General features: G+C 39.6%; 1 protein-coding gene across 1 annotated transcript in view; it reads left to right on the forward strand.

The window, feature by feature from the left end:
• hcrtr2 (hypocretin (orexin) receptor 2) overlaps window positions 1-13,990 on the forward strand; it is a 30,203-nt gene that overhangs the window by 9,851 nt on the left and 6,362 nt on the right. Inside the window, exons 2-3 of the mRNA XM_037122662.1 lie at window positions 4,687-4,865; window positions 12,722-12,965. Of these exons, the coding sequence (XP_036978557.1) occupies window positions 4,687-4,865; window positions 12,722-12,965 (423 nt within the window). The remainder of the gene's footprint in view (window positions 1-4,686; window positions 4,866-12,721; window positions 12,966-13,990) is intronic.

The following is a 13,990-nucleotide window of genomic DNA, read 5'->3' on the forward strand; positions in this document are numbered from 1 at the left end:
TGCTCCGGGGATTTACTGTAACATACCACTCATTATGTGCGGTTGTGAAAAATGATGTGTGATCTGGTTTGTCTCTAGTTTTTCTCAATGTGCCTGTAGCGCCTCAGTTAGCGTAGCAGCGCGGGGAGCTGTGAATGAGAGACTGGGGAGGATAAGGAGCTTACTCGTATCTTTCTCCCAGCAGAGACTAAACATGCGCATCCAGCGTCAGCAGCTTACTGTCACTCTTATTGTACAAGAAGATGAATGTGCAGCCATGATTGTTTGACGCTGAGGCAGTTTATTGCCCCTTTGCACTGTAGGTGAAATGATCAAACACGGACTAATTAATTAGGACAAATGTGTTGATTGGCTAAGACATTTTTATTATGACTTTTGATCATCATTGCAGTGTCAGAATCTCCTTTGTATAAGTTTCTGTTTCTGTAAATCGTCCACAAATACAGTTGGTGCAAAGGACCAAATTGCTAAATATTCTAAACTGCCTGGTAAAAATGATGTTCACAGTGCTGAGCAACAGCTCTCAGAACCCACCAAACGCGGTCCAAGGAAGGATCATGGGCATCTAAAGCTCACTGATGAATGTGAGGAGCCAAGGCCTGGCCTTCTAGTTGGAAATCCATATAGCAAACTTTTAATTTTTAAAAAGAAATGGATGCAGGCAATAGATGAATAGCAGTCAAGAGGAATTAAATAGTAGTGCTAATGTTTTTTTATTTCCAGCTAGGCATACTGAAGACACTGTTAAATTAGTGGCAGTGGTGTTTATTTCATGCAGGCCACTGGGATGTTATTTATGTTTTCTTCGCTTAGCGTCCTCAGTTTAGGGAGCCAATCGCCTCTTTCAGCACTCTGAAAAAAATGTTCAGGAATGGTCTGATAAAGCAAAGGTAGAAGGTCTCTTTAATCTGACAGCAGTCAACACCAAAGAGAGAGCACCGCATACACGGAGGACTCCATCCCTGTCTGACTCACCTAACTGTTCACCTAGGAGTCCACTGAGCGTCACATAATAGATATGAAAGGACAGAGCTTCAGTACCCTCTGCTCCTCTGCTTCACCCACTAATATCTGGACTGGAGTGCTGAGGGCTGAACAAACAGCACACAATTCATCAAGTCCACAAGAGCCCTTAAGAGTCCACCGGAATTTGCTCCTCAATCATCTCTGAGGAACAGAGCCAGATTCATTTTGTGTTATATAGTTCGCGTATTGATTTATATTGTTCATGTCCCATTGACAAGGGTCAGTTTCAACATTGCGCGTGATCCAGAGCCTGATGGTGTGCTATGTGGATGGCTAAAGCAGATGGCTCTGTGTAACATACCATCTGGTGAGTCAGGTTAGATGGTTCCCTCTTCATTTCAGTACATCAGTAGTTGCCTAATTAAATTGATGGCGTGTAGAGCAAGTAAAACACAACATGAACCAACAGCATTGTTAAGAGTAGAGATGAAAACGCACATTTCACATGACCTGTAGCGCCTGAAACCAAATGAGAAAGGTTATGCATGCCTACAGATGTGGCTCCTTCAAATGTATACATTAATGTTTTTTTTTTAAACTGTTTTCTTTAAGATTTTGGCGTTGTTGCTGAAACATTTCTTGACTGTGTTAGAAATAAATGATCAAAAGACTTTACGATGATTATCATCCACCCTGAAGCACCTGACCACATCAGGATTGGGAGGCATGCTAATCCTGCTTGGATTTAAAGCTAATTCTTGCTAATGCTCAGATGAAGGAAAATGACATGGACAAGAACAGACTAAGGCTGGTTTAGGGTGAAGATATTTACAGAATACTGTCTCCACCACAGCATCTCATATCAAGCTTTCAGTGTGATGAGGAGAGGTGGACTCTGTTGATTGATAGTATTTGATGGACTACTGAATTATTTCCTGGGTGTACATGTGTTCATGTGTATATGTTGAAAGAAAACTAGACGTGTTCTATTTCTGTGTAGCATGAATGAGCTACAAACTTTAATTTCATAACGCAACATTTGTCAGGATGAAATTCAAGTTTACCACAGCACCTTAACCATCAGCTGCTTTTGATATACTAGTGCATTGCCTGTAGGAAGTAGGTATTCCTATAGAAAAGTGGGAGGTTAAGTATCTTTTTCATGGATGGCCAAATGAGGCTGTGTTTGAAGGTGGGACATCAGGGATATAATTGGCCGTTTTTGACTACTTTTGAGTTTACCATTATATTTCACCATGAAAACTATTTATCTTGCCTCTTTGGTGTCATTATTTTTAGCACAACCTCACATGTGTGACTGTACAGTTATTTTTACATTTTGACATAGGCCTACTGTATTAACACAACGGACCTAAAATCACAAAAAAAACCCCATAAAATCAGAGTAGGAAAAAGTTAGATTTATTACTGTGAAAACAACTGTTTAACAAACCATTTTTATTACCTGTTCCTCAGCAACCAAATCACGTGGTTTGCCATATAATTTTGTGATTGGTTGGTGTGGTGCCTTTTTCCAAACACTTCGTGCTTGCGGACGCTTTTGTGACAAAAGCCCATTTTTACCATTTCTTCCTGCACCAGACACAAAGCAAACGTGACGGCAATGTTTGCGAAAAAGCGTGGCAGACACTATTTATCGTAAGGCCAGTTTTGGATGTGCCGGCGCGTCCGTCAACTCAGGAGATGGGCCGTGGGGGTGGGCTAACAGCTAGCTACACACAAACAGCCACAGATTCTGATTCCAGTTTCCAGCAAAATCCCGGTCCAGCTCGCACCGCTGCAGGTATAACCCCGTTTGTTTCTTAAGGTGTGTTGTGGGAATGGGCTCTGCAGTGATTGGCTCTGGTGCGCACGTGACTATGGTGGCTACGGTTAACAATGCTAGCGGAATTTGTAAAGCATTTATGAAATAATTTATTAACGGTATCATTGTAGTCCAAACAAATCCAACGTTGCACACCCTTAAACCATGCAGCAGCCATGTTGAAAATCTCATGTCAGTCTGATCCTGATCTGCAGAGATATTTGAGGCACACACACACACACACAGATCACACACACAGATTTCTTGCTTTTATAGAGAGATATAGAAATATATATATATATATATATATATTTGTATATTGGTATATATATATATATATATTTCTATGCAGAAAGTAAATTTCTCTACTTGCTACTTCAAAGCAACATATGGGTGCAGTCAGATGGAGCACTGCCCTTGAAGACAGCTGGATGGGGGAGTTATATTATCTGAAGCATACATTATTCAGTATACGGGTACATGAGTGGTAGAGAAATACATTGATGTAAGGGTAGAAAGCTTTCTTCTCCCATGTCTTTTGCATGCTGCAACACCTGGGACCCACTCTGGTCTTCTACCCATCTGCCCACCCGTGGTCCTCAATGTTCCAAATCCTCCACAACTCAGCTTTAGTGACTTTTAAGGGCTGTTCGCGCTGTAAACAAATTTAGAAAAACCACCTAAAGCACTTATTCCAAAAATGAAACTTGAATCACAGTAAAAAAAAAAATAACAAAAACACACACTCGCAAAAAACATATTGGCTTGATTTTAAGTTAATTTTAAGCTGTTCATCGAATTTGGATGCAATAATCCCCTCCTTACTTAAACATTTACGTTCCACAGCGATGTCAGTGTACTACCTGATTGCATTGCCTCCTGCAGATACATGGGTCATGGTCGAAAAAGCATTCCTGCTGCTTTTCAGAATGCATATGCAAGATTTTCCCACCCACCTTCGAAACCCCTCTGGTTATTTTGCGCATTGTCATTGCAGCACAGGTTACACTACCAGGGATCAATGTAGGGTAATGTCCCTCAAATTTGCTGGCAGGCTGTGTGCTTCACAGACAAGAAAACGATTTCATGCAAGACTTGTGTATAAATGTATAAGAATCTGGAGCCTGTCTTTTTGTGCTTTAAAATTCCAAGTGGCGTTAACAACTGGCACCGACCAATCCTAGGCAGTGCTTGGTCTGTTTTCAAGCAGCTAAAAAAATGTCTCCCATGTTTCTCACATTACAGCTAAACAGAGCACTAACGTGTGAGGGTTGAAATAGGCAGCGCTGTAACGGAATCTTCCTTCATATTTGTCAGCACGCTACCAACAGTCTGAAAGTGTTCGACAATTCGACGGACGTATAATCGATCAGAGCAGCGAAATGTTGTGACTCACTGGGTGCAAACCTGCTCCATGTTGGATAAATGATTGTGATTGACTCATTATGAACCATGGCGCAGAGCAATCTGTTTGACTTCGAGGTGCAGCAGGTGTATCTGCCGGAACAAGGCACATTAGCTCACAGATCTCTGTGGTTCCCAGGCGGATGATTTTCGATGCTGAGTTATTAGCAGGAAATGATGAGTCATACTGTCATACTGTCAGCTGTAAGTTAGACATCAAGGTATTGGCTCTTACTGCAGAGATCTGAAAGACGCAATAAGGTAGCAACTGCAAAGCAATACACTGTGGCTTGTTGGTATTGTTTTGAATGGACACATTGGATGCATTTTGAAGCCTCAAAATTGGATATGAAATTAGATGAATTTAGATTTCTTTCATGACTTTTAGACCATTATGTGTATCTGCCAATTATGAATTACTTGGAATTGCCATGTGATTTGTGCACAATGAAGTTCTGCTCGGGCGGTTGTTGATTGTGCCTTTTTTTCAGTTTGTTTTGCAGTTTGGAAAAACCGGCACATGCGCACCGTGACCAACTATTTCATCGTCAATCTCTCCTTTGCTGATGTGTTGGTCACCATCATCTGCCTGCCTGCAAGCCTTGTGGTAGACATCACAGAGACGTGGTTCTTTGGAAAAACTCTTTGCAAAGTTGTGCCTTATCTGCAGGTAAGAGATTAACTTTGACCTCTGCTTTTCAATTATGACATGAGAAATCGTGACTGGCCAAGTGCTCCATCTTTGTCATTCTTGGAATCTTCTTTTCTTTTTATTCATGAGGATAAAAAAATAATGTTTTCATCATCCCACGAGATGTGCAGTGTGTGAGAGCTTTAATGTTATCCCATCGTGACTAAATGCCTTGGGCAAATCTTTTGCCCTCTCCATTATTTACATTTCATTGCAGCATCGTCCCCACCATGCCAGCCACTTCTGCCAAAAGAAGATCATTTATTTTACATCATGTTGCAGGCCACTTTGATGTAGTGAAATGAAATCAGATTAGATTAGATTAGATTAGATAGGCTTTAGCTATCCCACAATGAGGAAAGTCACTTGTTACAACAGCTCAGGTTGCATCAAGTACAGGAAAAAGAATCAGACAGATACACATGAAGTTAAATAGAATGCAAGATATTTACAGTAGTGATAGTTTATTGTCAAGGTGAACACCCAGGTAATTATAGTTTGCCTCCATCTCTTGATTTTCACTGGTGTAATCTGTGGTGTTTTAAATCAGTTTAAATCATTATTTAGAATCCAACAAATCTGATCCAAAAAAATAATAAAAAATACAATTAAAGCAAGATTATACCAATTTTATATTAAACTAAGAGCGTCACAATCATTTTGATGGTACAGTGTTTTCTAAAAGGGTAAATGGTGTCTCTGTTGTGTCTCCGCCCCTCATCACTTGTTTCTGAACTGTGTGACTTTAGTGAGAGGGGCGCAGTGGCGCTTGTAAAGGGTGAGAAGTGTGGAAATGTTTATGGAGGTGAGGCCATGTTTATTAGGAATATAGTATTATTAATAATAAATTAATACTACTATTAACAATAATACATTAATAATGATAATAATAATCCCCTCTCAGGGATTACTTAAGCATTTTTTATGTTCTCTTTGCAGCGTTACATATATAGGCTCAGGGTGATTCCCTGATACGGTATGTTGAAAACCCAAAGAAATAATTGATACTTGGACAAATCTGAGGATACTAATGACTGCTGATCAATTAAACTGCAGCAGCACAGATTAAGTTCCTCAATTTGTAGATAATTTGCAGTAAATCAATGAATGAAACATGAGTGATTTGCTCAAAGCAGCACAAGAAAATCATATTAGACGCCGTGCTTGATGCTGCTGGTGTATCTTGCATTGAAGTTCTGTACCTTTAATGGTACAGAACTCAGGTAAATTCAGGTTTGTCTGCGACTTACATTTGAGAAGGTTTCCACTGACATTTAATGAATGTACATTTAAATGTCATTAAATGTTCACATTAGCATGAGGTGCCAATTATCTTGAATACTAGACAGTATATACTCTATACGTATTAAAGTATTAGTATTAGGGAAATGCAGACTGTGTAACAAAGGTTGAGGCATTTACTGCACCCCTTCTACACAGCATGAAGATCAGATCATCTCACCAACATGACGACTGGTGACTGGAGAGAATGTCTTGATGAGAATAAGGACATTTATGTCCAAGGTCCCCCCGCTCGAGTGCTACAGTGCACAGCTGTTTTAGGAAATAACCTTTGGTAACACTTCACTACTACTGTAAAGAATCAAAATTTTAAGATAGTTTGGTTTTTGTAGTTTTTTTAAAAATTATTTCTCAATGGAATTTTTGTTACAGTTTTGATGTCATCATTGTTATGTAAAAATAATGAAACTCAAGAAAACTTGTTGCGTCACTGCACTTTGGACTGGTAGTTGAATTGTGAAGGGTTTATTTTCATGCAACACATTCTTACTCCTAACTCATCAAATATGTCTGATTGGTCAGTGGCCTTAAGTTTCACTATGGCAATGTATGATGAGGTACCTCTATAGCATCAGTTTTCACATTGAAAGCTCTGCAGTCAAGTTAGCAATGATTCAATACATCAAATACAACGTTGCGTTAGACTTTCAAAATAAAGTGTGCTGACATTTTGCATATGATGATGTATGGCAACATATGACCTTTGGAATCTCATTAGCATTATCAAATGAACGCAGTTTAGTTAGTGTTATTAAAAAAAAAAAATGTACGGTTTGGAAAAGATCATACTTTGTGTTAAAATAACTTACATAAGTAACTTAAGTGATGTGCCTTTCATGCCTAGGCTAAAATGAATGCGTATACATATGAGTATGCATGTACAATATGTGCAAGTGCTTAGTACCAGTACATTTGTATGTGCCAGTGAAGTATGCCATTTTGGCCTAGGCGGCTTCTCATACATATTTTGTGTAGTTCGCCTACTGACTGTTCGATAAATTAGAAACAAGTCCCTTCAGACTCTCAATCACAAATAGGATGTGATTCCCAGTCGCCTGAGGTAAAACCTTATGAATTACCCACTCAGCCACCCCCTGCCTCAAACTTTCTTGAGTGCACTACAGGGGCGCTTCAAGAAGTGACACTACAAGAGCACCTACAGCATCAAACTTTGAAGCAGGTTGGGGTCTGTCAATCAAAGCAGTGAAAACAAAAGAAGTGGTTTGATTACATGGTGCAGAACTGTGGAATCATGGGAGTTTTTGTCTTAATGGGTAATGCATTAAAGTCCACAGTAGTTTGACAGGTGACAGGCGACCGAATGAAAAGCACCGCTACCTTAAAAATAACAGATTTCTCTGGGCTTGAACATTGCTGGAAAAATTTGGGATTATATAAGCACATGACTCAATGCAATGTATAACCAAGGTGTAGTTGTTTTTACACATTTCAGTGTAGTCATTTTACATATTTTGTATCTTGATTTTATTAGAAAATTGTGCACCCTGAAACCTCTGAAGTCTGATCCTGCAGCCTTGCTGCTGGGGAAAACGAGAGTGAGAAAGCGCAGGTGGTACTGGAGTATTGGCACTGCAGAAAATGAATGAATCCTCCTCGGCTACATTTTTCAATTAAAATTCTGTAATGTTGTACTGAGAGTGTATCACTGAAAATATCAGTTTGGCTCCAAAACAGTTCACATTGACCGTGAGGAGTTTCTGCTAAATAGATTCCGTGTTGAAATCGCCGTCATCCGTTATCCAGTGAAACGCTTCGTCAGCAGAACGTTTTTGGCAGAAAGTGCAAAAAAAAGAAATACTTTTAATTTTCTGACCATTTTTTTCAAGGTGAGATCCATTACTCAAGAATGGGGTCTATTCATTGCAGGAGCTGTGTGATATAATGCATTAATGGAGGTGTGAAGAGGACTATTCCCATTCAGTGGTAGAGGAACAAAGTCAGCACATGTAGAAAGGTGTCCTCTATTAACATGCCACCTCAGAGATTTTCAACACTATCCTTTTAAAGTTTCATCAAGGCTGTTAACAAATGTTCTTCCTGAACCCACTGAATAATTTTAAACTGACAGAGCTCTTTGTGGTTCAAAGGATCCCGTTTCCTATTTAATATTGTTATTTCCTGGAGACGGGCTGCATTTAGCAGCCATTATCTCACACAGGGCAATGTGACCTGGATCTTTTGTAGCTTAACCTCAGTATGCTGATACTTCAGCAATCCCTTGTTGATGAAGTAATAAATGCTTCTTCACATCCTCTCTGATAGTCTTTCTCTCAGGGGTTATGTGGGTTTCACACTTCTTAGCAAAGGGCAGCAGGGTCTTCAGATGCTGGATCAAACTTCAGGCTGATGGCTTTCAAGATTTCAGGGTCCATAACTGCATTAATATAAATTAATTAATTAATATACATTTCCACATAACATGACATTATATATTTTTTTGAGTTTTGTAGTTACATTCTCCAGAGAAATCCATAATGTCACTCAAGGTAAAGTTGCATTTCATTTGGTCGCCCTTTGATATAACCTCCGGTACTCATTCAAACTCCCCCCTCAAACCTTTTCAGATCCAGCAGGACTTGGCAGGCCAGGTTAAGATAAAAATGTACAAACTATGTCCAGGTGCTGGTCGGATTCGGTCACCTTAGTTGACATTGTGCCTTCAGGCCCCGTTAGTCAGAAATAAAGTGTTAAATAGGCTAAATTAAAAGTGTGTTTTCAACTCTGTCACTATAAACTGTAGCGTAAAAATGATTTATAAGCAGTTTAGAAATAAGGGATATTAAGTGATAGCTCATAATAAGTGATGGACCTAGAGGATATAAAGCTAAACTTTGGGAAGTTTAAAACTACTAACAACCAGGCAAGCGCCAGTGGCGATCCCTCCTCTGTTTTCAGGCCAACATTCCGAGGTCAATACACCTGTCAATGTACTATTTATTTCCTGTCAGGCAGAAGACAATTATGTGAGGATTTGTCTGTCTTTGCCTACAGGGAATGCTCTCTCCCCTCTGCAAATGAATGAAATTACAGTCGTCATCAAGATGTGATCTAGGATAACACTGGCATTCTTAAGCTAAGCATTTCAAAGTGATGGAGCTGAGTGTTTATTTCCCGGAGGAAATGAGCCCACCAGAGCCCACTTGAAAGTGATGGAATCCCCAACACTGGATCTCTCTCATGCATCAGCACGCCACATCTAATGTTGTCCGAATTTGATTTAGGTGACAATGCTTTGAACTCAGTACAGAGGCTACTTGTTGCTTTTCAGGCAGCAAAAGCAAAACCCAGGCTGAACAGGCAGACAGTAACCACGACAGCAACCGTGTGACAGGGCAGTACAAAGTCAGTGCTCCAGCTAACACTGACTGCATCACACTCAAGTCGGATTTGGATGTTGACAAAACGGGATGCTTGCCGCCATCTAGTCAGAAAGTTGGGGAAAAAGTCTGCAAACATGACTAGACATAACATAAAACTGTCATACGTTACCTCGACTGTAAAGATGATTTCATGTGTAAGTTAGCAGCAATGGTGGTTGTTTAACAATACAGACAACAACAACCACATCACAAAGTCATCAAACTGCACCCTTCGTTTGAATTGTTTTCATTGAGACACCCTTAAGCGGCAGAAATTACAAGGTGACCATGTTACATTTATCATTATTAAACAACACCAGGGCTGCATTGTTAATTTTAGTTTTTTTGGGGTTTTTTTTGTTGTTGTTGTTTCCTCATCTGTGATGTGGCCAAAAAGGGCTCAGGCTGTTTTGCATGGTGGAGTGTGGAGGATGAACTGAAGAGTCCCACAGGCTGAGGAATGAAGCTGTGTGGGTGACTTCTTTATCTCTTTCCAGATGGCATTTGTGGCTGTGCGTTTAACTGAAACTAGGTAGACTACCAGTTCAAATAAAAGCTATATGAATTTTTACTATTTTTAACATTTTCCACATTTTCAAACAACAAAAACATCAAAAGTGTGAAGTAATTCCAACAGAATTGTGCAGGGACAAAAAAAGATATTAGATATTTTAAAGTCTTTTATGTGGTCATAAAGTGTTGGCAAAAGATCCTCAAGGGCAGATTAACACACATTTGGTGCACTAGTGGGTATTAACACACACTCAATAAAAGAAAAATAGGATCAATTCTTTAGCTCTGTTAACTATAAGAGGATATGTAAAAAGACTTTGTGACACGGCTGTGGTTATGTTTGCATCATCTTTATTGTATGCATTTCAAGGTCATCATACCAAGCTTAACGTATTATTGATTTCCTGTCAGGCAGAGGACAATTATGTGAGGATTCATCTTTTTGTGCCTGAAGGTCAATGTTATCTCCCCTTTTTTACACAGCTTGTAAATGAATGAAATTAGTTAACAGACATGATAGAGTATACCACCGGCATCCTTAAGCATCCTTTAGATAACGTTTCAAAGTGATGGAGCGCAGCTTTTGTTGGCCGTAGGGAATGAATCCCCAACAACACCCAAGTTTATCTCCCGCAGACGAAATGGGTGAGAATGAGCTCGGCCCCAATACGGGAAGTTTCACATGCTTCAGTGCGCAGCAGCTAATGTTGGTCCAATTTCTCAGATCAATAATTCAAATTAGGCTTTATCTGGTAGGGCTCGGTCTCACCAGAGGTCCTCTTGAGAGCATGGCGGGTGAGTGATTCAGGGAGTGATGAGAGCGGACTGCCCTCCATCAAGATAAGGGGGAAAAAAGGTGGGGAGCATTGACTTCAACTCCCAGTGTCCTTTCAGACTAACTGAACCCTGCAAATGTGAACTCACACTAACCCTCAAACATTTTGATTACCATGAGGCCATTATCATCGCCTGATGAGGAACTCTGAACTACCTTAATGTGTGCTTGACCTTCACAGCATTTTCAAAGCTACTGTAGCCACTGTATTTCGGTGAATACAAATGATTACTCTACAGTTTTTCTTTTTTAAAGAAAAAAACATGGATAAAAACACTCATTATTATGGTGGGGCATTGACTTCCCTGATGCCATCAGCCAAGGCCAATTTTAGCATGTTGTACTGCAACATAACATGATGTTCTGCCATTCAGGCTTTAAAATACAGAATAACTCCTATCTGTTGGAACATGTTCTCATTGTAGACAAGATGCTTGATGATAAATTCACCTTTGCTACCAGAGAGCACACCCATTTAATCTTTTTGAGGAAACAGTACATGTATTTGATTCTTTGGTATGCGTCCGTGTCTCTCCAAACACCTGAGAACAGATTCCTCTCTGCTGCAACTGACAGAGCTGAAGTTACAAAGGCAGGCTGTCGGCTGCAGACACGGAACATTTTAGAGATGGAAAGCACATCCCCAGCAAGTACAAATTTTGTAACACCGTTGCACATTAATAGCACTAGTGCAGTGCCTGTTCAAAACATGCTGTTTTGCACTGATTATATGGTAATGCGAGGGGTATACAGATCCAGTCTTCAACCTTCTGCACTGCTCATAGACTAAACAGTGCTGCCCTGAAAATATTTACCACTATAAATAGTGTTTGATAGGCCATTTATATTCTAAAATCTGGATGATTACATTGGTACTTCCGAAGCTGGACCACAACACTCAGTGAGAGATTCAAATCACGCTGGAGTGTATAAAACCCACGCATCCAGACTCATTAACCTTCCGCTCTTGTTTTTCTCGCGCGCCGCAACGTAGTTGTTGCGCCAAGCTAATCTCCGTTGGGTTTACGTCTGCTTTCCCATGATATCATGCATGAGCCGAGTTACCTCCTGCAGAGCCGCTGAAGCCATGCCCCTGCTGAACGGTGTTTGCTGTTTAATGTCGCGTGACTAAATTGCACGAAATGCAACACAATACTTCCTTTTTACCTCTGAATCAAACCTCCCAAGTATGAGGCACATCAGATGGACAGTTACAGAGATATGATAATAACATAAGATTAAGAGATTCCTCATTTTATAATTACATTCATGTTTACAGTAATGCTTCACTTTAACGTCCTTGTAATACTCATGAGTAAATTGGTAAGAAGGCCCCCATAACTCCTTACAAGATGCTTATTATCATAAATAAGACTATTTAAGTGTTAATGATAACATAATAAACACATTTATTGTTAGATTATAAGACATTTATAAGCAGTTTGAGAAATGTGTCAGCAGTTGATTGAAGAATGATCCTAATTATTTTTCATATTTTTTATATATATATATATATATATATATATATATATATATATATATATATATATATATATATATATATATATATATATATATATTATTACAAACACATTTACTGAGTTAAACTAACTGTACTATAATATTAAACTGTTTCAAGATTCACATCTACTTTATACATTCATGTGAATGTCTCATGTGTCACAGTTATAAACCATTATTAAAACATGAAGCTATTGGATCTGTACTCTGGTTTCTGACACTATAGTAGGAAAATACTATTCCACATTACTCAAACTGGTGTTTCTGTTCTTTTTGTCTTCCAGACCATCTCCGTCTCTGTATCGGTCCTGACACTGAGCTGCATTGCCCAAGACCGCTGGTATGCTATCTGCCACCCGCTGATGTTCAAGAGCACAGCCAAGAGGGCTCGCAAGAGTATTGTCGGCATCTGGGTTGTGTCGTGCATCATCATGATCCCTCAGGCTATTGTAATGGAGTGCAGCAGCCTGCTGCCGGAACTAACAAACAAGACCAGCCTGTTCACAGTGTGTGATGAACACTGGGGAGGTTAGTTTTCTTATGAATCCCCCTCAAACACATGAAAACAGTGTGTGTGTGTGAGACGTTGCTCACTTGATGCCCGAAAAGTTAAACCGACAACGAATGATGACCTAAAGGACGCAGGAGGATAACTTGGAGTTGTATTTGCTGTTTTAAAGGGATACGACCCTCAAAGGAACATTAGTCACTCTGTGTTCTAAAATCAGTGCACGCACCTGATTCTATTTAGCTGGTGTTTGAATTAGAATTATGAAAGCACAGCGGCGTTCACGGGGTTGATAAGGACCATTAAAGAGGGACAAATTGCTTTTGCTTGAGTTCATATAAGACAGTCAGGGTTAGCGTCTGATTAAAGTCGTCGAAGAAACATTATAATCCACCTCACTTAAAAAGGTTACAGTACTTGAAGCAGCTATTCATTTGATACCTGTGAAACACTGATTGGTTACCCTACATGAAGGTGAAGGTCATGGAACAGATTACTTAAGTGCTATGTACATAGGAACTGCATTGTCAGGCTATCTCTCTGAGCAACGTTTTTGCTTTCTTTGAAGGCCTTTAACGAGTTTTTTTTTATTTTTATTTTAACCGTTTGCTAAAGTCTATGGGACATTCATGGATAAAACCAATAAAACCCAACAAATCTACATCGCATGACTTCTGATGAAGAAATGCCTCCAGAAAATGAAGGAACACAATTCAGAGAGTAGGTTAACAACGGATCTTTTAAAGGTTCCTACTCACAGAGTAATTGCAGTCTCATCAGCGGTATTTCGTTGGGCTGGCCCAGTGTGGTTGCAACATTATTAGCCCTATCAATCATTTGGGGAAAGAAAACAGTTGATAACCTACTCTCTGAAGTGTGGTATTTCATTTCCTGGAGGCGTTTATTCATTAGAAGTCATACGACGTAGACATGTTGGTTTTAGTGTGCCTCTCCATGGACCTCTCACTGACCTCAGTACAATATCTCATCTCTCTTTCTTAGGCTGCTTGGATAGGATTGGTCTGAAAGATGCAAGGTTTTCTTG

This window comes from Acanthopagrus latus, chromosome 15 (genome assembly GCF_904848185.1).
Source record: "Acanthopagrus latus isolate v.2019 chromosome 15, fAcaLat1.1, whole genome shotgun sequence".
Lineage (NCBI taxonomy): Eukaryota > Metazoa > Chordata > Actinopteri > Spariformes > Sparidae > Acanthopagrus > Acanthopagrus latus.